General features: G+C 50.7%; 1 protein-coding gene across 1 annotated transcript in view; it reads left to right on the plus strand.

Moving 5' to 3' along the window:
* The first annotated feature begins 6,364 nt into the window (after window positions 1–6,364).
* The window catches only part of LOC133345927 (cyclin-dependent kinase 6-like), a 50,539-nt gene continuing 33,498 nt past the window's right edge, over window positions 6,365–23,405 (plus strand). Inside the window, 4 exon segments of the mRNA XM_061557061.1 lie at window positions 6,365–6,595; window positions 13,657–13,781; window positions 18,908–19,005; window positions 19,007–19,164. Coding sequence (XP_061413045.1) covers window positions 18,934–19,005; window positions 19,007–19,164 — 230 coding nt within the window. The 5' untranslated portion in view covers window positions 6,365–6,595; window positions 13,657–13,781; window positions 18,908–18,933.

The following is a 23,405-nucleotide window of genomic DNA, read 5'->3' on the forward strand; positions in this document are numbered from 1 at the left end:
AACATAGGCACAAAGAGAAACTACGCCTCTGTGTCGAGGCTTTAAATAGAGAGAGGGGGGGCGGGGGCGTGGAGAGAGGGAGGGGTTAGAGAAAGTAGCATGTCCATGAGTGGCAACGGTGAGTGGCAAGGTGTAAAAGCTTGAGAAAGGGGGGCGGGGGCGGAGAGAGAGGGGTTAGAGAAATTAGCAAAAAAAAACTCGCAACACGTCAATAACAACACTCTGTGTTTTGACCTTTAAAAGAGAACGAATATATAATAGGCGACGTTTCGGGCAATTGATCTTCTTCGTAGCATGTAAATAGAGAGACCAGAGAGGGATATAGTTCATGATGGTTTGGAGATTGCAAAGAACACCATGGGGCCTGATGAGAATTTAATAATAACATGTTTACTGGAACATTTGCCATTGTGGCAATGCATTCCTGGGCACCTCTGCCAGATAAGTGCCCAAGTGTATGCAACAAAATCAATCAGCAGACAATGATACATTTCTTTAAAATATCTGTCCCTCCACATAAAAATACTACTTTTTACACTGCATGTCAACCACAACGCCTTCTGAAAGTACCCTAACACCATTTCAACAGCATTGGTTCAAGACAACCAACTTTGAGCCGGTTTTGACATACAGTGTCAGGCCTGCTTTTCAATTAATGCTGGTGAATTGCCAGACGTTATAGGAAAGAGCACCTCTCTGAGATATTTGGTTCAAGCAGGCTTGACTTTGCTCATACAACACTGTTCAGGGTTTTTCATCAATGCTGCTGAAATTATGCCCTCCCAGAAAGTCATGGGACCGATGGGTTGAGTAAAAAAAATACTTAATATTTAATGTGGGGAGGCGGATATATGGAGACATATTTGTCTGCTGATTTATTTTGGTAAAGAAAAAAATGGGCTCTTTCCGCGTTCATAAAATTGGCGCAACAACTCTATGTCCTCAGTTGCCCTTAACACTTGTGGCGTCTCTTAATGACCTGACCCCTTAATTCGCGCAACCAAACGCGTGTCATTTCAAGTCCTACACAAATATAACTTGCCGCTGATGATAGCTGTGGTAAATTATAAATAAAATAACAAAACCACCCGGCCAACTGCCAACTCAACTGAAAGTTGCCACTGTCGTCCTATGCAATGTCAGCAACATTTTATTCGTCATCAATAGATGTTGGAATATAGGTCATTGTAGACTTATTTTAAAGCTTGTCTAGTGTATTAATAGTATTTTAACTATAATATTATACTATTTTTACTAGTAGTGTGCTGTGGTAGGGACTAGCAGAGCACATTTTCGACATCTATAAAATGTTGAATAACATTTGACCCACAAACGCAATCTCCACCTTATTCCCTTGAGTGATTTACTTTAATCTCGTTTGTTTATCCACAAAAGCTTCACCGGGTTTCAAGATGTCTTCAGGAGGGTCCTGCCAAGTTTTCGCAATGGTGGGAGATGTTGCTTTGTGTAAACACAACTCAGTAATTTAAATAGATTTTTTTCAGCATTGGGATGGTTGACCAATGACATTTTGTATTTTAATGAATGTAAACAGTTCTTTATTGGACCTGGAGTAGGTAGGTACTGTTATTAGGGGTCCCTGGGGCACTAAATACGACATAGGACAGGGGTAGGGAAAAGGGGGGCACTAGGCCATTAGATTATAGGGTATATGGTGATTAAGAGGGTGGCAGAGGGGATCAAGGCTGGTTTGGGGAACTCAGGGGCCCAATAGGAGGGGGTAAACAAGCCTCTTGCTAGTGTAGTCCCTCTATATGGGAAAGACAGAAGAGGGGCTAGAGTGGAGGTAGTGAGAATGGCTTCAGATAAAAGAGGGGATAAAGGCACGGTATAGAAAAGAGGCGTTGCTATAGTTTGGAGACATTACTATGGATTAGAGGGGTATAGAGTGGGGGGGGGGGGGGGGTAGAGACATTAGTGTGGGTATCGAGTAGAGTGGAGGGTTATCGAGATGCGGGGGGTGGAGTATATAGAGTGGGGAGTAAAGAGGAGGGTGGTATGGAGTAGAGGGGTGTAGAGTAGGGGTGGCATAGAGTGGGTATAGAGTGGGGGGATATAGAGTGGGGTTGTAGGGTATAGAGAGGGGGGTAAAACGTATATGGCGGTGAGGGGGGATTGGGTTGAGTAGGGGGTATAGTGGGAATATAAAGTAGAGGCTTAGAGTTGGGGGGGGGGGCGTAGAGTTGGGGGGTGTATAGAGTGGGGGCGGGGGGTGTAGAGTGGGGGGTATGTAGAGTGGGGGGGGGTGTAGAGTGGGGGGGGGGTATGGGGTGGGGGGTGTATAGAGTGGGGGGGGGGTATAGAGTGGGGGGTATGTGGGGTGTGTAGAATGGGGGTTGTATAGAGTGGGGGGGGGTATAGAGTGGGGTGTGTAGAGTGGGGGGGGGTATAGAGTGAGGGGTGCGTAGAGTGGGAGGGGGGGTGTAGAGTGGGGGGGGGTGTAGAGTGGGGGGGGGGTGTAGAGTGGGGGGGGGGGTGTAGAGTGGGGGTGGTATGGGGTGGGGGTGTATAGAGTGGGGGGGGTGTATAGGGTGGGGGTGTATGGGGTGGGGGTGTATAGGGTGGGGGGTGTGTAGAGTGGGGGGGGGGTATAGAGTGGGGGGTGTAGAGTGGGGGGGGGGGTGTAGAGTGGGGTGGGGGGTGTAGAGTGGAGGGGGGGTGTAGAGTGGGGTGGGGGTGTATAGAGTGGGGGGTGGGTGTATAAAGTGGGGGGGGGTGTAGAGTGGGGGGGTGTATAGAGTGGGGGGGGGGTGTAGAGTGGGGGGTATATAGAGTGGGGGGTGTGTGGGGTGTGTAGAGTGGGGTGGGGGGTGTATAGAGTGGGGGGGTGTAGAGTGGGGGGGGTGTATAGGGTGGGGGGTGTATGGGGTGGGGGTGTATAGAGTGGGGGGTGGGTGTATAAAGTGTGGGGGGGTGTATAGTGGGGGGGGGTTGTAGAGTGGGGGGGGGTGTATAGAGTGGGGGGTGTGTATAGTGGGGGGGGGGGTGTAGAGTGGGGGGTATAGAGTGGGGGGGGGTGTAGAGTGGGGGGTGTATAGAGTGGGGGGGGGGGTGTATAGGGTGGGGGGGTGTAGAGTGGGGGGGGGGGGGGTGTAGAGTGGGGGGTGTATGTGGTGGAGGGTGTATGGGGGGGGGGTGTATAGAGTGGGGGGTGTTTATAGTGGGGGGGGGGGTGTAGAGTGGGGGGTGTATAGAGTGGGGGGGGGTGTATAGAGTGGGGGGGGGGGTGTATAGTGGGGGGGGGGTGTATAGTGGGGAGGGGGTGTAGAGTGGGGGGTGTATAGAGTGGGGGATGGGGGGGGTAAATAGAGTGGGGGGGGGGTGTATAGAGTGGGGGGGGTGTAGAGTGGGGGGTGTATAGAGTGGGGGGGGGGTGTATAGAGTGGGGGGGGGGTGTATGGGGGGGGTGTATGGGGTGGGGGGGTGTATAGAGTGGGGGGGGGTGTATGGGGGGGGGGTGTATGGGGTGGGGGGGGTGTATAAAGTGGGGGGTGGGTGTATAAAGTGGGGGGGGGGGTGTATGGGGGGGTGTATGGGGTGGGGGGGTGTATAGAGTGGGGGGTGGGTGTATAAAGTGGGGGGGGGGGGTGTATGGGGGGGTGTATGGGGGAGGGTGTGTATAGTGGGGGGGGGGGTGTAGAGTGGGGGGTGTATGGGGGGGTGTATAGAGTGGGGGGGGGTGTATGGGGGGGGGGGTGTATGGGGTGGGGGGGGTGTATAGAGTGGGGGGTGGGTGTATAAAGTGGGGGGGGGGGGGTGTATGGGGGGGTGTATGGGGTGGGGGGGGTGTATGGGGGGGGGTGTATGGGGTGGGGGGGTGTATAGAGTGGGGGGGGGGGTGTATGGTGGGGGTGTATGGGGTGGGGGGGGTGTATCGAGTGGGGGGCGTATAGAGTGGGGGGGGTGTATAGGGTGGGGGGGGGGTGTATAGGGTGGGGGGGGGGGTGTATGGAGTGGGGGGGGGGTGTATGGAGTGGGGGGGGGTGTATGGAGTGGGGGGTGTATAGAGTGGGGGGGGGTGTATGGGGGGGTATAGAGTGGGGGGGGGTGTATGGAGTGGGGGGTGTATAGAGTGGGGGGGGGGTGTATGGGGGGGGGGTGTATAGGGTGGGGGGGTGTATAGAGTGGGGGGGGGGTGTATAGGGTGGGGGGGGGTGTATAGGGTGGGGGGGGGGTGTATAGGGTGGGGGTGTTATAGGGTGGGGGGGGTGTATAGGGTGGGGGGGGGGGTGTATAGGGTGGGGGGGGGTGTATAGGGTGGGGGGGGGGGTGTATAGAGTGGGGGGGGGGCGTATAGAGTGGGGGGGGGTGTATAGAGGGGGGGGGTGTATAGAGTGGGGGGTGTATAGAGTGGGGGGGGTGTATAAAGTGGGGTGGGGGTGTATAGAGTGGGGGGGGTGTATAGAGTGGGGGGGGGTGTATAGAGTGGGGGGGGGGTGTATAGAGTGGGGGGGGTGTATAGGGGGGTGGTGTATAGAGTGGGGGGGGGGTGTATAGAGTGGGGGGGGGTGTATAGAGTGGGGGGGGTGTATAGAGTGGGGGGGGGGTGTATAGAGTGGGGGGGGGTGTATAGGGGGGGGGGTGTATAGAGTGGGGGGGGTGTATAGAGTGGGGGGGGTGTATAGAGTGGGGGGGGGGTTTATGGAGTGGGGGGGGGTGTATAGAGTGGGGTGGGGGGGTGTATGGAGTGGGGGGGTGTATAGCGTGAGGAGTGTATAGGGTGGGGGGTGTATGGAGTGGGGGTGTATAGGGGGGGGGGTGTATGGGGTGGGGGGTGTATAGAGTGGGGGGGTGTATAGGGTGGGGGGGTGTATGGAGTGGGGGGTGTATAGAGTGGGGGGGGGGGTGTATGGAGTGGGGGGTGTATAGAGTGGGGGGGGGGTGTATGGGGGGGGGTGTATAGGGTGGGGGGGTGTATGGAGTGGGGGGGGGGTGTATGGAGTGGGGGGGAGGGTGTATGGGGGGGGGTGTATGGGGTGGGGGGGGGGTGTATAGAGTGGGGGGTGGGTGTATAAAGTGGGGGGGGGGGTGTATGGAGTGGGGGGGGTGTATGGGGTGGGGGGGGGTGTATAGAGTCGGGGGTGGGTGTATAAAGTGGGGGGTGGGGGTGTATGGAGTGGGTGAGGGTGTATGGAGTGGGAGGGCGGTGTATGGGAAGGTGGTGTATGGGGGGGGTGTATGGGGTGGGGTGTATAGAGTGGGGGGGGGGTGTATGGGGGGGGTGTATGGGGTGGGGGGGGGTGTATAGAGTGGGGGGTGGGTGTATAAAGTGGGGGGGGGGGTGTATAGGGTGGGGGGGTGTATGGAGTGGGGGGTGTATAGAGTGGGGGGGGGGTGTATGGAGTGGGGGGTGTATAGAGTGGGGGGGGGGGGGGTGTATGGGGGGGGTGTATAGGGTGGGGGGGGTGTATGGAGTGGGGGGGAGGGTGTATGGGGGGGGTGTATGGGGTGGGGGGGTGTATAGAGTGGGGGGTGGGTGTATAAAGTGGGGAGGGGGGGGGTGTATGGAGTGGGGGGGGGGGTGTATGGGGTGGGGGGTGTATAGAGTGGGGGGTGGGTGTATAAAGTGGGGGGGGGGGGGTGTATGGAGTGGGTGAGGGTGTATGGAGTGGGGGGGGGGGTGTATGGGGGGGGGTGTATGGGGGGGTGTATGGGGTGGGGGGGTGTATAGAGTGGGGGGTGGGTGTATAAAGTGTGGGGGGGGGTGTATGGGGGGGGTATATGGGGTGGGGGGGGGTGTATAGAGTGGGGGGTGGGTGTATAAAGTGGGGGGGGGTGTATGGGGGGGGGTGTATGGGGGGGGTGTGTATAGTGGGGGGGGGGGGTGTAGAGTGGGGGGTGTATGGGGGGGGTGTATAGAGTGGGGGGGGGGGTGTATAGAGTGGGGGGGGGTGTATAGAGTGGGGGGGGGGTGTATGGAGTGGGGGGGGGGGTGTATGGAGTGGGGGGGGGGGTGTATGGGGTGGGGGTGTATAGGGGGTATGGAGTGGGGGGGGGTATAGGGGGTATGGGGTGGGGGGGGTGTGTAGAGTGGGGGGGTGTATAGGGGGGGGGTGTATAGAGTGGGGGGGGGGGTGTATGGGGTGGGGGGGGTGTATAGAGGGGGGGGGGTGTATGGGGGGGGTGTATAGAGTGGGGGGGGGGTGTATGGGGGGGGTGTATAGAGTGGGGGGGGGGTGTATGGGGTGGGGGTGTATAGGGGGTATGGAGTGGGGGGGGTGTATAGAGTGGGGGGGGGTGCACATTGGAGGCGGCTGTCTGCAGGCGGGGCCGGCCGAGTGACTCGCGCTCGCTGCGGCACCCAGGAGGCAGTGCGGCTCCTCGCAGCGCGTGGCCGCCAAGAGCGGAGCGACACAGACAGAGACAGAGAGACACAGAGAGAGACACAGACAGAGAGACAGAGACACAGACAGAGAGAGACGAGGTGAGAGGGTCAGAGAGAGAGAGAGAGGAGGGCGACGAGGGGGGAGGAGGGGCAAGGAGAGACCTCGCTGGGGGACCCCCCCAGCACCGGGGGCAGGGAGACGCTGACCATGCGAGTGCACGTGGCGGTGCGAGCGTGCGCCTAGAGCCGGTGAGTGCGACACGCACCTCATCATCATCATCATCATCCACATCATCCACCACATCATCATCCACCACATCATCATCATCATCATCCACCACATCATCCACCACATCATCATCCACATCATCATCCACCACATCATCATCATCCACCACATCATCATCATCCACCACATCATCATCATCCACCACATCATCCACCACATCACCACCTCATCACCACCTCATCATCCACATCATCATCATCCACCACATCATCATCATCCACCACATCATCCACCACATCATCATCATCCACCACATCATCATCATCCACCTCATCATCCACCACCTCCGAGCACCAGCGTTCATCATCATCAGCAGCAGCAACACAACCAGCCAACACCAGCACCGTCGTCGTCATCATCATCAGCACAACACACCAGAACCATCATCGCAATGGTCATTATTCCCAGTAGCATCGTCACCATCATCATCATCAGCAGTCCATCGTCTGCCCGTGAACACTACTTGAAGCGGTCTCCGCCACAGTTCGCGATCAGCGGGATGAGCGCACGGCGCGATGCGCACTCCCCGCCACCTGAGTTCGATCAACGTGGGCGAGAAGGACGGAGAATCGATCGATCGATCGATCTCCCACTGCTCACCCAGCAGCTGTTTGATAACGGGCGGGTTAACGCGGACAAATCGAACAGCGCAAAGTGGTGGTGGTGGTTTATAGTACGGAGAGAGATGGAGAGAGATATAGAGCACACGGCAAAAGACCGACTTCACGTTTGCAATGGGCCCCCCACGGTGGTCAGTATTGGGCCCCCCACGGTGGTCAGCGTTGGGGCCACCGCGTGGTCAGCGTTGGGCCCCCTACGGTGGGCAGCGTTGGGCCCCCCACGGTGGTCAGCGTTGGGCCCCCCACGGTGGTCAGCGTTGGGGCCACCGCGTGGGCAGCGTTGGGCCCCCCACGGTGGACAGAGTTGGGCCCCACACGGTGGTCAGCATTGTGGCCACCGCGTGGCCAGCGTTGGGCCCCCCTACGGTGGGCAGCGTTGAGCCCCCCACGGTGGTCAGCGTTGGGCCCCCCTACGGTGGGCAGCGTTGAGCCCCCCACGGTGGTCAGCGTTGGGGCCACCGCGTGGCCAGCGTTGGGCCCCCTACGGTGGGCAGCGTTGGGGCCACCGCGTGGTCAGCGTTGGGCCCCCCACGGTGGTCAGCGTTGGGGCCACCGCGTGGCCAGCGTTGGGCCCCCCTACGGTGGGCAGCGTTGAGCCCCCCACGGTGGTCAGCGTTGGGGCCACCGCGTGGCCAGCGTTGGGCCCCCTACGGTGGGCAGCGTTGGGGCCACCGCGTGGTCAGCGTTGAGCCCCCCACGGTGGTCAGCGTTGGGGCCACCGCGTGGCCAGCGTTGGGCCCCCTACGGTGAGCAGCGTTGGGGCCACCGCGTGGTCAGCGTTGGGCCCCCTACGGTGGGCAGCGTTGGGGCCACCGTGGTGGCATTGCGCCGTCCCACACCGCGAGTTGTTCTTTAGGGGTTGGTGGGGTGGCTTGGGTTGGGTGCAAAAGCCCGCCACCACCGTGTTAAACTTAATTCCTGGTTATTTCGTTACGGTCACTTGATTTTGTTACTACTGTACATGAAGATAAACGTGGGTTTGAAATCGTGGATTTTTTGTTGTTGTTGCATTACCGGTAACCGGTAAAAAAACCGGTTTGTAAAAACACCACGTGGGAAACGGTTACCGGTTTGCCGCACATGTCGACATGTCGAGTGATAAGCGCAAGAAGTTTACCTTGTTTTAAAACCGATAAACGAAGGCAGCTGCCACAGTGGTGGGATGGTTTAGCGCGCTTGCCCTTGAAATTCAGACGACGTTCGCTGGTTCAGTTCCAATTTCCCGGCGCGGCAGGTGAAGCAATTGGGAAAGTTTCGTGAATCAACCATCAACCTCTGCCCCCCCCCGCCCAGCAGTATAATTTGGTTCAACAATCAGTCAATCGTCGTGTGTGGTGGGGTAAAGTCTGTGTACTCCCTCCTCTGCCAATACGTCTGGCGTCAGTGTGGAAGAGTAGACCAAAATACCCCCTCTAGTTCACTCCAGTGGAGGCTTTTCCGCGTGCCATGGCGTGAGCAATTGCATCGTTACCTGTTCACCGAGAAACGAGGGCCGTGTCGTTTGTGTGCTCTTGCGAATTAATGACTAAAATTCGAATGATAACGGTTACCGGTTCCTGCTGACTTGTTGAAACCGGTAACCCATACTGCAAACTGTTACCGGTTTAGCGGATTTCATTTGACAACCCGAGCTGCGAAAAAGAGCCTCGTGGCTCATCGGATTCCCCCAGTATAAATACATATTTTGATTCTGAATTGATGCACCGTGCGTGCAGTGCACGATATGCAACAAGAGTGTCAGTGCTTTGCAACGTGCAGTGTGTCGCAGTGTTTGTGCGTCGTATAGTGAGTGTAGAGTTGCAGTGGCGTTCACTATGTAGTGTATTATTGCAGTGGTGTGCAGTGCATTGCATTGGTGTGCACTGTAGTGTTTTACAGTGGTGTCCATAGTGTAAAGTATTATTGTAGCGGTGCGCAGTGTGTTGTAGTGGTGTGCACTATGTAGTGCCTTGCAATGGTGTGCACTGTATTGTATGTTCACTATACTTCAATGGAGTGTTCTGTACTGCAGTGGGGTGGTCTATACTTGAGTTGTGTAGTCTATAATGCAGCGGTGTGCTCGCTTTATAGCAATAGCAGGGGTATGAGACACGAGGTGAGTTCTTGTGAAGATGAAATGGAGTGCAGCAGTGAAGGAAAGCGTGGTGCCACGATGTTAGAAGTGAGGAGTTTGTGTGTTATCAACCTCTGTATCTATGGGGTGTGTTTTGAGTGCGCTGTGTTATGAGTGTTTTTTCCGGTGGTGAGATGTGTGTTGTGGGTGTGTTTAGAGTTAAAACGTTATGAGCTGGTGTATTGGTGTGTTTTGAGTTCTGTGAAATAGTGTATTGTTATGCGGTGCCAGTTGGTGTATTCTGTGAGTTTGTGTTGTGAGTTTGTGTGTAAGTTTGTGTGAGTCGGTGTGTACCGTGTGAGTATCCTGTGTGAGTTGATGTGTTTGTAGAGTTGTGTTTTGTTGTTGCCTATTATGTGCCGGGTGTGCGATTGAAGGGGGACACCACGATGCTGGGAGTGGCTGGGAGGGGGTGCCGGGTGGGTGGGCGGACCTTGCCTCGTGTGGGGTCTTGAGTTTGAGTTGCTTGATTCTGGGATGTTAATTTGATGGGGAGGGGGTGGGGTGTCTTTTTAAATTGTTGGTGGTTTGAGTTTGCCAGTTCTCAGAGTACTTTCTGTCAATGTGCTCCTTGGGGTCTTAGGGTCACTGTGCCCTTATTGAAGATTTGGGTCACAGTGTTTGCTGTGGACTCTTTTGCTGGCGTTGAGGTCTTTGGGGCATTAGGGGTCATTGAGGTGGGTGGGGTCATTGCGGGTCTCTGGGTCAGTCTATGGGGGTTCGCCGGGTCTGGGGCCGGCAGGATTATTGAGGAGCCTTGGGAACGGGTGGGGGGGGGAGGTCGTGTGCTCCGGTTTTGTTCACGGGGAATGCGGAAATGTCCGTGATCCGGGGATTGTCGCGAACTTTGTTGGGAGAGGAGAGTTGCTTCCCTGGCGAGGCCCCATGTGCTACTGCTGCTTCCATCTCCCCCCTCTTCCTCATTATTATCTTCCTCCTGCTCCTTCTCTCACCCTCCTGTTCTTCTTTCTCTGTTGCTTATGCCCCCTTCCTCCTGAGCTTTGCTTTTCCCCATTCTACTCATGCCCCCCTTGCTCGTGCTCTCATCTCTTTATCCTCCTACTCGTGTGCTTGTTCCTTCTTCTCATGCACCACCTGCTCCCCTCGCCTATTTCCCTTGCTCAGCCTTTCACTCCTGCTGTCCCCCCCCCTCTCTCCTGATCCCCTTTGTTCTCCCCTGCTGTTTCTGCTCATCCTCCCAATAATTATGAAACTTCTTCCCACTCTTCCTTCTGTTCCTTGTGTGCCTCTTCATTTGTATTTCCCCCGTTGCTGAACCCCCCTTCCTCCTCTTCATTCCCCTCCCGTCTTCCATCTCCTCCTCCTCCTGTTCCTCCTGCCCCCCCCTTCCCCAACCACGTCTCCCCACTCGCCCGCATTAATTGCATTAAAGCGTCCCGTTCACGGGCAACTAGTTTTATTGAGTCGCGCAGAGAATAATGACAATGACACACACAGTGACATTCCGCACGACTTGGCAGCCGGATTGCGACTACCTGTGTGGTCCCGGGCATTGCGGCGTCAGTGTGGGCGCGTGTGTCAGTGCCTGTGCATATATGTTATGTATTTGTGTGTGCGGAGTGGTAGTGTAGTAGTTAGCGCTCTGCATTACGAAGTTTGATTCCCGCTCACGGCCAACACCAGTGACGATTATCTAAACCCGGCATGGGCCTCCCCTAGGTCGGCTCGGCTATAAAATAATGGGTGCGTACACCCAGTGCATTAAATGGAGTTGTCAAATGTTGGTGTGCATGTATGTACAGCATGTGCCGTGTCAAAGTCATTGAAACTTAATTCAGTCTGACCTTTTGGTGAGTAACTTTAATTCAGACCTAAACACGATTTTTGGTGACTTCGTTGGCAGTGCCACGAGCACAATATCACAAAAAACTCGAAACATAATCATTATAATTCAGTCCTGTCTGTTTGCAAGTAAAGTTCTCAATAGATTGCTTTAGACCATCAATCCCACGTATATCTGTGTATAATAGTTTTTTTTGGGGCTAGATCGCGTAAATATGTGTCGTTAAAACCCGCCACCACCCGACACAGCCAACTAGAAAGGGTTGTCACGTAAACAGAACGTGGCCAATTCGTCACTAGTACAGCTCACTGGTACAGCACACCGGTGTGTTGGAGAGTCAAGCCACAACATTTACAATCTGATGTGTGCTGTATACATGTGCTGTATACATGTGTACGGTATGCATAATTCAGGCCATCCTTTGTTTAAAGAGCCTTTCAGCCTCAAAGGGGTTGTTCTCACCTGGTTGAATAAAGTTCACCACCTACAGTGATTCATTCCAAACTATTTGCATGTTCACTTAATTGCATTGCACGTACATGAATTGTCCTTCATTTGTATGTGCACTCGTTTGTTGTGCACATAGCATCGTGTATTTTATGTGTGCGAGCGTGTGTGCATTACAAATAGCGAGATATTTACAGATTCCCCACTGAAATGAAAGCCAATTAATTGAGAAAAAAACTACATTCTCTGTCACGTCTTCCAGCCATCCCGGTACAGTCTACGCATTGCTACGTCGAGATTTAGGCACACACAACGACTTTGTGTTGCATATACAACGTCTGTCTCACTCGGTCTTATGCGGCCACAGCAGCACAAAATAACTATCCACGTGTTGGCCGAAGTTGTTTCTGTTGGTGACGGGATTTTTTCGAGGGCTGAACGATTTGGGTAAAATATCTAATTGCGATTTTTCTGACAGATATTGCGATTTGATTTGCTTCAGTGCAATAGTCACTGCGTAATCTATTTAAAACATGTGATGGAGCGTTGGAGTGTTGCGATCGAAACGTCGTGATTTGTTTTATTTTATTTCTACCTACGTGACTTTACCGAAAGAACCAAAGAGTATGTGATGGAGCATTACAACATAATACCATCAAAATATGAACTGCTCTATATATTCTAATGCAAGGATGAGAATTTAAAATACATGAATCGCTTCCAACATGTATTTATTAAAATGTTTTAATTGAAATAGAACAATCAAACAGAACAATTGTTAAGTTAAACAAATAGAGTTATAATAATAAAAATAAAACAATTCCAATAAGAAAGTAATATGACTTTTCAAATCGCAGCCTTCGCGATTTGATAATCGATTTGAAATCGATTAATCGTTCAGCCTTAGATTTCTCACATCTGGCTCGTTACAAATTGAACACTGTTCCTCCGTGAGATGTGCAACAAACCAACCTGTTGAGAATAAAAGTACGCGTGGATCGTTAGATATCAGTGGTGTGTGTAAACTAATCGCACGATATGAATGCATGTAGAGTATGTGTATATGTAATGTATGTGTGTTAAGTTTTAATGAGCGTTTGTGCCTCCACATCTCCCTGGGTGGACATGCCCAAGGGGTGGGGAGGAGGAGGAGGGGGGCGCGTGTGTGAATGTGCGTGTGAGAGGCTGCTGTGTTTTTATGAATGAAAGCCTCACTGAGCTTGGTAAGTGAAAGCAATAGCTTCTGTCTGCTATGAGTGTGTGTGCATACATGTGTACGCACGTGTCTTTGTGTACACAGCGCGCGTGTGGGTGTGTGTGCGCGCCCACGTTTGTATGCACGGTGTGTGCATACGTGAGTATGTGGTTGGCACGTGTGCACGCTGTATGTATACTGGAGGAGTGAGTGGGTGAGCTTGTTGTACGTGTGTGTTTGTGTACACGCGGACGTGAGAAAATGTTACAAGACCTTTTCTGCGTGCGTACATGGGGGCCGTCCATAAATGACGTCACGCGATTTTGGACGAATTTTGACCTCCCCCCCCCCCTTCGTCAGACCCCCCCCCTCAAATATGACGTCACAAAGCTCTGCCCCCTCCATCCCCCCCAAAAATAAAACATGCTTCAAATTGTTTTAAACTATTGTCATTGTAGTGCGTATTTAATGTGGCGCTGCACTCTGATGTAGAAGAAAGCATTTATAAAAAAGTATATTTAATTAAGTAGAACGTGTTGTCTGTATTTATTTAAAGTTGCGCATTTTGATGTGACGTCACGTTTCTCAACCCCCCCCCCATCGTCACAAATGTCTGACCCCCCCCCCCCCCGAGGTGCGTGACGTCATTTATGGACGGCCCCATGTCTGTGTGTCTGCACCCATGTGCGCCTCGTCTGCATGCATCTGTATACGCGGTGTGTGTGCGTACGGGCACGTGTAATTGTGCACCTGTGTTTGTGTGTGTACTTTCATAGGTGCTGGCTAGCAGCACTTGGCTCAACAGTCTGTTAAGGCTTTACGGGGGATATTTGTCTTTGCAGGTGTGTGGAGATGCGGTGGTGCAGTGGTTAGCGCCCTGCGCTACGGACCCGGCCAGCCGAGTTCGATTCTTGCTCACGGCCAACACCAGTGACGATCATCTGAACCGGTCCTAAGCCACCCGTAGGTAGACTCGGCCTCAAATGAGTACCTGGTGTGGTATGTAAACAACACCGCTTGGGGGAGACAAAGGCGGCCGCTTGTGATTGTTGGCCACCCACACTCCCTCGTGTGCCGTTCTGGCCTTAATAGGTGCTCGCGAACAGCATGTGCTCACACAGTCTGTTAAGGCTACACGGGGGTTGGGGGGGGTGTCTTTGTCCATGCGTGGTGTACACTTCACGCACATGGCCGAGAGAAGTGAAAAGCAGCAGAGATATTCTGCACACAGTTTGGATAATTACGGACCGAGAGAGACATCGTTTTGAAGTGAGAGTGAGGATGTGTGTGTGTGTGTTTCATATAGGGGAGCGGTTGCGTAGCGGATTCTGTTTCCGCTCACGGCCAACACCCGGTGATGATTATCTGAACCGGTCGTGGGCCTCCCCTAGGTCGACTCAGCCTCAAATGAGTACCTTGTGCAGGAGACAAAGGCGGCCGGGCGTGGTGGTGTTGGCCACCCACAGCCCCTCGTGTGCCGTGCCGGCCTTCATGGGTGCTACTCGCTAACAGCACTTGCCCCAAACAGCCTATTAAAGGCTACGCGGGGAATCTTTGTCTTCGTGTTTCATACAATGTGTACAGTAGTTATTTAGGTTACTGAGGAATGTGACAGGCGTGCAATTTATACTGTTACTATACGGGAAATGCGTGGCCTCAGGCTGCTGCAGTGTGGACAACGGCAGGCTGTGAGTGCTCGCCTTGTGCTTGTTTAATCGTTACTGTATTAAAACAAGTAATTTTTTTTATCTTGTGATGGGTTTTTTTGATCTCGTCATTCACAGATTTGATCAGTGCCGTAACGCATAGCGATCAGCTACAAACATGTCCATGAGCGTCTGTTAGCTTTTCATAGTGGGACGATATTCATCATAATATCGTCATCCAAACGAATGGCTCGCGGGCATGGACAGCCAACTTGAGTTCACCTGAGCGAGCCCGATTTTGCCCAGGACTCCCAATTGATAAGACAACTGAAGTTAGCAACAAAAAAGTGTAATTCCCATGATTTTACTTGAGTTATCGCTTGAGTTGCGCTCGTGTTTACCATACGTGCCTAGATCTGCTGTGTCTGAATATTGATGTGGAATTCAGGCCAGCCCTATAAAAGAAATAGTTCAGAAGAATGCAGGCTTCTGCTCCAATTGGCAACTCCAGTTGTGGAAATGGAGTGCCGGTGGTTGCCTCGAGCTGTGTGGTTCATGAACATGTGGGGCATGAGTCAGAAGGGGTCCTGCATTTGGCTGTTTGGCCAATTCCTTAATGGGTTTTTTAGTGATTATGTAACTTTATTCATATGCACATTGAAGGAGGGACGACTGTGTGTCGCAGATCACTTTGGTATATATTCACACACGGGCTAACGTAGTGTGCAGTGCAATTTCATCGAAATGTGTTCCCCCTAAATAAATCCCAGGCGAATTCATTACCCATGCTTTTTAGTGGAATATAACGTTTTGTGGGAAAATTCCATGCGTGGCATTTTGCTTATTCTACAAATATGTGCACATTTATTGGAATTGATGATCTCAGAATGGTATTTTGCGTGGTTAGGTATACTGCATGTGGACGTGGTAAATTCCCCAGCCCTATTGTTATATATACGACCCGTGATAATTTTCATGTTCGTCACTGAATTATTATAATTAGCTTTAAAAGGTATTCGTCGGAGATGAAGTTTAACTTGTGAAAATAAGCATACTGAGTAGTACCTAGAACTTACATGAAAGTTTAAGTCCGATTACTCTTACAATCAAACACTACTTAAGGGCTTTCATGGCGTTATGAGTCGTATTTTCTACGTGGCCTTTGCTTTGCAGAATACTAAACATGTAAATATCGAGTTATTTACTTTGCTGTAAACTGGTTTAAGGGAGTGTTGATGCAGGACCACCGTTTATTGTTTCATTGCAATGCCAGTATTGTTTAAACCGATGGCATTGCAAGTTATGATTAGTGAACAGGTGGTTTAGAATGCAGGAAATACAGTGAAATAAATATTATTTAAAACGAAAGCACTATTAATACGCGGCACAGTTAAATGTGCCCGTATATTTAAAGATCAGTTTTGGCCATAATGTAAATGTCAAATGTACGATTTTTGAGTAGCGTACTGTTAATCTGGACAACATCTGCCTTCGCAACGCAAGTGCAGGCTATGTGGTGAGGTGCATGTGTCTCGTGTTGCTATACACCCTGAACAAACACCTTGCCCCCCCCCCTCCGCAAGGAGTTTGCTGCAGTGAGTCAGAGCCGGTTCACCAGGGGGTGGACCACAGGGACGGCGATCTGTAACGTGACCTATTAGCTCAGGCCAAATTTAGCAGAATTATCTCATTAATTTACGAGATGCTCTTGATTTAATGGCTTGGGAAGGTCCAACAAGCTTGAGTTAGTCTGTGTGTATTTTTCTTACCAAATTTAATAGAGCTGTGGGTGGATTTGTGATGAAGAAAAAAACAGCAGGGGATTGCTGCTTTTTAACAATTAAGGTAAATTATTCCCAGGCTGATAGTTGTGCTGTGCTTGATTGGTACAGCCATAAATGAACACTGCTTATAACCCTGCATCTAAACAGGGTTCATGCCCCACAAATCCTTAACATGAGGGTGGTATGATACCGGGCTATTAAAAAGCTATTTTACTATTTTTAATCGCGACATTAATCTTGAGCCCTAAAAATGGATGTCCTGAAATAACGCCACCACCTCCTCCAGGCGGTGTCGTCTCTGTGCCCGTTGGTTTTCTTCTCCGTCCAGACACCGTTTTTTCCCTCGTGCACACAAGTTCTAGTGGCACAAAAAGCGAACTGGAAAACACCTGAATGTATATTGTTGCCTCTCACATCGCTCCTACAAATGGTAGAAACTATTCAAGGCCAATTTGTCTATTCAAATAAAGGAAACCAGAGAACCGATTGTAAATGGACCATTATTTACCGGCAATGATTTTCCACTTAATCATCACTTCAGCCTCCACGTTAACACGAGCTTGGCATGTTTTCATGAATCCCTCTGACTTCACGTGTGAATCATTCTGTAGCGCACGTAAGGTGAATGGAAATTCAGGGCTACTTGAAAAGTACCCCATAGATTAGTCTTTAAAAATGAGTCTCAGGTATTTTCCCCTCCTTGTTCTTTTAGTAGCACGTGCTTCGCCCAGTGGCTCTTCGCTACACACGGTGTAAAGTAAATGGCCTCAATGCGAATTGACCAGGCAAACGGAATGAGAGGTGAGTGGTGATGATGGTGGTGGTGGCAGTGTTGCCGGTCCAGGTGGTTCCTGCGGTTGGTTTTGGTAGTTGTGGTTTTAGTGGTGGTGGTGGTGGTGGTGGATTGTCACGTGAGTGAGCACTTGGTGCCTGCGGCAGCAGCAAAAAGGCGCAGCCCGAGTCTTGGGCTCGGGGATTTGCCTGGAATCCTGCTTCTCCTCGCCAGCCGCGATCACACCTCCCTCGGGGGTGGAGTCTGACCGGTGCCCTGTGGAGCTGGGAAAATATTTGACATTTTTTGTGTTTCTCTGGTAACACTGGAGGGCTGTGTTGTAAACAAACTTGCCCCCTTTTTGTATCCGAGGCCTTTCTGGAGTTGACTAGTGGGATTTACAAAGCACGAGTTGCAACAATAAACCCAAGGAAACTCCCAACATTGATAGGGCCCAACGTTTTTTTCATTTTAATTACGGAGGAGCAAACTCTATTGGGGCTATGACACGAATGTTATATAAACACCTGGCAGTAGCCATGCGTTCGACCGATGCAGGTACAGCATTGTACATGGTCTCACAAAAGGTGAAAATCACATGTAGAATTCTAATTTCCAAAACTGCTTCCATGGGTAAGAATTTACTGTGTATGTATTTCCCTTTATTGCCTTGTACAGTACTGGGCTGTAACGTTTGATCTTGCATTCGTTTTCATTGACAACCAATACCCCATAAATATTTGGGAAACTAACCCATGTTTACGAGTGGGGGAAAAGTAAGATCTCCTGTACAATCGCAGCAGCGTTCAAGCCGCTGTCAGATTGATATGTCCACGGGTGCAGTGTGGTGATAAAACACACAGACATAACACGTCATTTTCACGGCAGTGGCAACCATCTGCGCTGACTTCATCACGGTCTCGGCTGCGATCTGACGTATAACAGCGTTCACTCATGCTGAGAACAGCAGGGCACAATCAGATAGTTTCCTCTTCATACCACTGCCTGTCTGGCATACTCTCTCCCTTGCTGACCTCCCAGCTTATAAAGTGAATGTGTATATATGATAACAAACGGGTAAAACTGTAAACCGCTTGCAAGAGTAATAAATCTCAAGTAATAAATCAACGGACAGTATAATCTAATCTGTTATTTGCCGTGTTGGTTGTTAGAATCGCCCAGATAATTGTTGTGTTATTTAGCATTTGATGTTGTCTGTGATTCGACTGTTCAGGCTGGGGACTGTAACATTCCATTGAAGAATACACTGGGATTATTCAAACCCCCGTCCTGCAGTACTTGAAAGTGACAGTGTTCATGTCGGGCAGCAGGCATGCATGGCATCTTGCTGTGGCATGTGCCGCCTTGTTATTTGCTGTGCAGCCGGTGGCTCAGTGAAGATAGTCCAGTGAGTGACATGTTGTTCTTAAGCTTGGGAGCAAAATGAGAGTTGGGAGGCACACCGGTTTTGTTATCAGGATCATGTTGTACCAACCTGATTTGCAGTGAATTCAAATATGTATTGTGTATACAGTGTACATATTTGAGATTTAAATAAATACAAAGAGCCAGAGCTATTGAAACACTTTGAAGTTCAAGCAGTGTTTGAATATTGGCTTTTGTAGGCAGCCTTTCATGTTCTATCCGATGTTGGAGGAACCACGCTTGGATGGATCACAAATTGGTCAACTTTGCAGCGTTGTCAAAACAAGCGTCTCTTGACAGACGGATGGCAGTAAACGCCGTACTCTGTAATCGCTGCTGAAGGTGACTCCCACAGCGGATCGGCGTTCCAGCAGAGAGGAGATCCGGCAGCGGATCAGCGTTCCGAGCAGAGAGGTCATTCGACAGCGGATTGGCGTTCGAGCAGCGGGTTGGTGCTGTCTTTCAGGCAAGCGAGGAGGCACACAGGGCGGCATGGAACAGTGCGGCGGCGACATCCGGCTGCAGTACGAGCCCATTGCGGAGATCGGCGTGGGGGCTTACGGCACAGGTGTACAAGGCGCGCGACCTGCAGAATGAAGGCCGCTTTGTGGCCCTCAAGAAGGTGCGCGTACAGACGGGTGAGGAGGGCATGCCGCTCTCCACCATCCGTGAGGTGGCCCTGCTGCGGCAGCTGGAGACCTTCGAGCACCCCAACGTCGTCAGGTTGGTGTTTGCCCCTCGCCCTGGCCGCTGTGCGACACGTGCGGCCCTCCTGCTCTCGCTTATGCGCTGCATCCTCCACTGTGACCGCATGCGTGGGCAAACTCCGACACCGTTTTATTCTGTCCCGCTGTGTGTATTGTCGTGATCACAAACCTTTTTGTCGCCCGTTTATAAATGCAGTCCGTGGACGTACCAGTCCTGTGTGTTTTTTCGTCCATTGTCTTTGTTTGTAGTTCGAGTAGAAAATTCTGTATTGCACATACTGCCACTGTGTTTAGGAAAGCCATCCCAAAGCCAGACATCCCTTTAGTACAGTGGTTTCCTACCTGTGGTCCATCGACCACTGGTGGTCTGCAAGGCTATGAACATTGGTCTGTGGAACGATTGTGTATACAATTTTTTTTCACAGTCATCTGTTTTCTGATTGGTGATCCAAGAAAATCCTTTGAGGGTTGACCTTGATTCCGCGGGTCCAGAACCACTGCTCTAGTAGATCTCACTTGATCACATTACCTAATATGATCCTTAAGTTTCTTCTCTTAAACAGCCGTGCAGGCAGCGTGAGTGCTTCCCTCCTCTATTTTGCTATAGAAGAGGGAATAATTATATTGTATTGTTACTCCGCTTATGTTTTAAACATTTCTTTCCTTCACTATGGGGAGCATACTTTCTGACATGCATTCATCTACCAGTCTGCTCCGCTCATCAAGCATCTGCGTATTTTGTTTTCTTCTGTAATTTTCCCCCATCATTCTGGCTACCTTTAAAATGTATTACCTTGATAATGACTGATGTATCTCTTTGTTGGTGCCGATGTTGTTATCCACCATTATTCTGCAGCAATGCTGCATGGCGTTTTGAGCAGTGACGGGTGCGGAGAGCCCCAGAATCTACGGGAGGATAATGACTGGCTTGCCGACAGGCTTCCCAGTGCCATTGTAGTATACACCTCGTTTTTGTCACGCCGCAGTTTTGAGGTTCTGACATGCCCCTGCAGTGCAATAAAACAATATTCGGGTTCAGATGCTCAATTGCGAGTGCTGTGGGAATGGTTTTGTTTCAGTAACCAATGTCGAAGCTCTCTTTCCTGAGTTGGCAGCATGGCAGTGTCTGCCAATGCTGCCATTTTGGTGTCTTCCCCACCCAAAAAAGCCGTTTTCCCTGACACTTGCATCAGGCTCAACATGTATGGCAGCAAAAGTGTTTTTTTATCTTGTCTGTGAACCACTTGGAGTTCGTGATTTCACTCCGTTATGCTTGTGTCCCGAGTAGACCAAATTGCTTTGACGTGCAGAGCAAGAAAAGGAAGAAAACCCCCCCCCCGCCCCCCTCTAATCTACAATGCATGAACTCTTTTTTTCTGTGGTCACCCACCACTGCATTGTCCGCTGGGCCACACAAGAGACTTCACAAGTGCCCTTTCAAGTTTCCCCTTTCTTATTGGTGTAGCATTGCGGGGGTGCGGCTCCACGCGTGCAGTGTTCCCATACACGAGCAGGATCGCCACAACAATGGGAAGTCTGCAGGGCGTGCATTCCTCAGCTAACGATCGCCAGGCTGCTTGTCCCCCACCCGCCCTCCAGCCCGCCCGCACGCCGCGTAAACCCCGCTTGTAGGATGTGCGCATCTCACACAGTGCCCCACCACCCCTGACTGTGAACGTTTCGGAATTGTAGCAGGCGTGGTGGCCGTGATGCGCGACATCTATACAGTGCTCTGGAGGTGGGGCTGGTGGATTATGTCGAGTTAGTGATAATACTACGCTATTTACACATGAAAGCCACACTGTGTTTAAAGGTGCTTTTTTCGAGGAGTCCTGAATTGAGATGTTTGGTCAATTGCTTTAACGAGCGTTAGGCATGTGGAAGATAACTGGAGTACCCAGAGAATACCAAAGTGGACAAGATAATACCATGCAAAGCTCCGCACAAAAAATATTTAATCCATTTCTATGTTTTCATCTCCTGGCCATCTTGTAGCCCAAGCCGATATCACCTATTATTCCCTCCTGAGCAGTCTCACATCCAAGTACAAGCTAGGCTCCAGCCTGCTTAGCTTCCGAGATCCAATGAGATAATGTACAATTTGGGTTTTGTGGTCTGAGAGCATCTTGTGATGTGACAATCTTTACCTGCTGGCCTGCAAAGTGATCAGTAGATAGCACAGCAAGGATATCACTGACCTCTACATACAGATTTGTCCTCCTGAAAAACAGTCTTCAGACTCCAAAAGGCTGTCCTGGGTAAAGGAAAGAGTAACTCTTTTTCATTAAATGAATTTAAATAGATGAACACAATATAAATATTTCCCACATACTTTTTGAGGAAGTTTATGCCAAGTTAGATTCATTGGGCTGATAATTTCATATTTTGCATCAGGCAATTTTAGAAATAAATAAATATTTCTGTTGCTTCATTAGTGTAATAATTAATATTTGACAGCTATTTGTCAATCCACCGCTGGATAATGGCCTCCCCACACCAGGATGGGTCGTTTCACCATACTTTACACTAGCCAATGCTAAGACCGATTCAGATATCACTTGCTACTGATGTGAGCAGGGGCTCGCTGTGTGTACACAGCGCAACATGCTAGACACTGCCGCCACCACACTCCCCTTTCACCGTGACTCACCACCCTCTGCCGTTTGCGTAATGCACGACTTTAAATACTTTACCGACCACGCGAGATTATTCTATCATGTAAACCCGCAAAAGCCAGTATTCTTAATGTAGGGCTTTGTCTTTTCCTGTGGCTGTGGGGGCTTCAGGAACATGCGTAATGCGTAACTCATTGTGGTCACAGTGAACCCTGCCTAGTCGCCCGTCTCCTTCCCACTGATGCCTCTTCCAGTCACTTTTTGCCATAGTTGCTGTTGAAAACTTGGTGAAAAACATCGACATGTCAGAGTCCAATGTGCAGTTCTCTGACATTGCACCTGCTAGGCACACGGGCTGCCAAATCGATGCATTCATCTTTTCCATGCATCTATGCATTGAAGAGGTTTTCTTCAGTGTGAACTTTTAAGTGGACGACCGAGATTTTGTGGCCATTTGTCATACAAATGTGAGACTGCATTCTGTGTGCTCTGCATTTACCATGCAAACTGTCCCAAAGCACAATTTGAAACGCACGTTATACTGACTTATTTGATGTCGTCATCAACAACAAATATTATATAACTGTTTAATTTGTGTCGGAATTGCCCGTCAAAACCAATCCACATTAATTATTGATTTGAACAATCAACATGAATTCAGTCGTAATAATTAATGTCAACGTAAGATAATGTGTGCATGTTGTACGTATTAATTGTTTGGATGTGAGAAGCACACTCTGGGAATGCTGTGAGCATCGTGGCCATGACAAGCAAGGTTAAAGGTCTATGTCACAAATGTTTTACCAGCACATAGCTCAGCACTGCTACAGTTGGTGGGTTTTACATTGCTTGGCTGACATTTTTGGAATTTTTGTGGCGTGAGACAATTCCTGGCCTAACCCTATTCCTTATGCCAAACGAAGCCTCCAGACACAGCTTGCAGTTTACCATGCGGCTGCTGGGGTTCGGAGAGGAAAGGCTGGCGCATTTCGCCGAATATCCCCTTTCATCCATTAACACACAAAGAACGGCACGTCTTTATGTATGTATGTGTGTACGTGCATATGGGGAGCGGTAGTGTAGTGGATAGTGCGCTGTGTTACGAGCTCCGCGACCAGAATTCAGTTCCCGCTCATGGCCAACACCAGTGACGATTATTTGAACTGGTCCTGGGCCTCCCCTAGGTCTACTCAGCCTCAAATTATTAGCCGATGTGGTGTGCAAACATCGCCACTAGGAAGACAAAGGAAGCCGGGTTGCGGCCACCCACCCTCTCTTGTGCCGTGCTGGCTTTAATAGGTGCTCGCTAGCAGCACTTGCCCCAACAGTCTGTTAAAGGCTATACAGTGGATTTCTGCCTTTATGTCAGATATATATATGTTGAGTTGTGCAGTGGTTCTTATGCATGATTGAACCATTTTGTTCTGCTTGATGTCATAAGGTTAAAGCAGAACATGTTTAAACCTACTTTCTGACCATTAGTGCTGGATTTTAGCCCTGCTTATTCCTTTGTGTTGTTTTCTCCAGATCTCCTGACCGTTATATTTGAAGCACATACAGTACAGCAGTGGCAGGGCATGCACGTTTACATCATACGTGAAGTGCATTTTTGTTGTTGTCTCAGCAAGAATAATTTTCCCAA

The sequence above is a fragment of the Lethenteron reissneri genome, chromosome 23 (genome assembly GCF_015708825.2).
Source record: "Lethenteron reissneri isolate LAM-NWPU_2019-01 chromosome 23, ASM1570882v1, whole genome shotgun sequence".
Lineage (NCBI taxonomy): Eukaryota > Metazoa > Chordata > Hyperoartia > Petromyzontiformes > Petromyzontidae > Lethenteron > Lethenteron reissneri.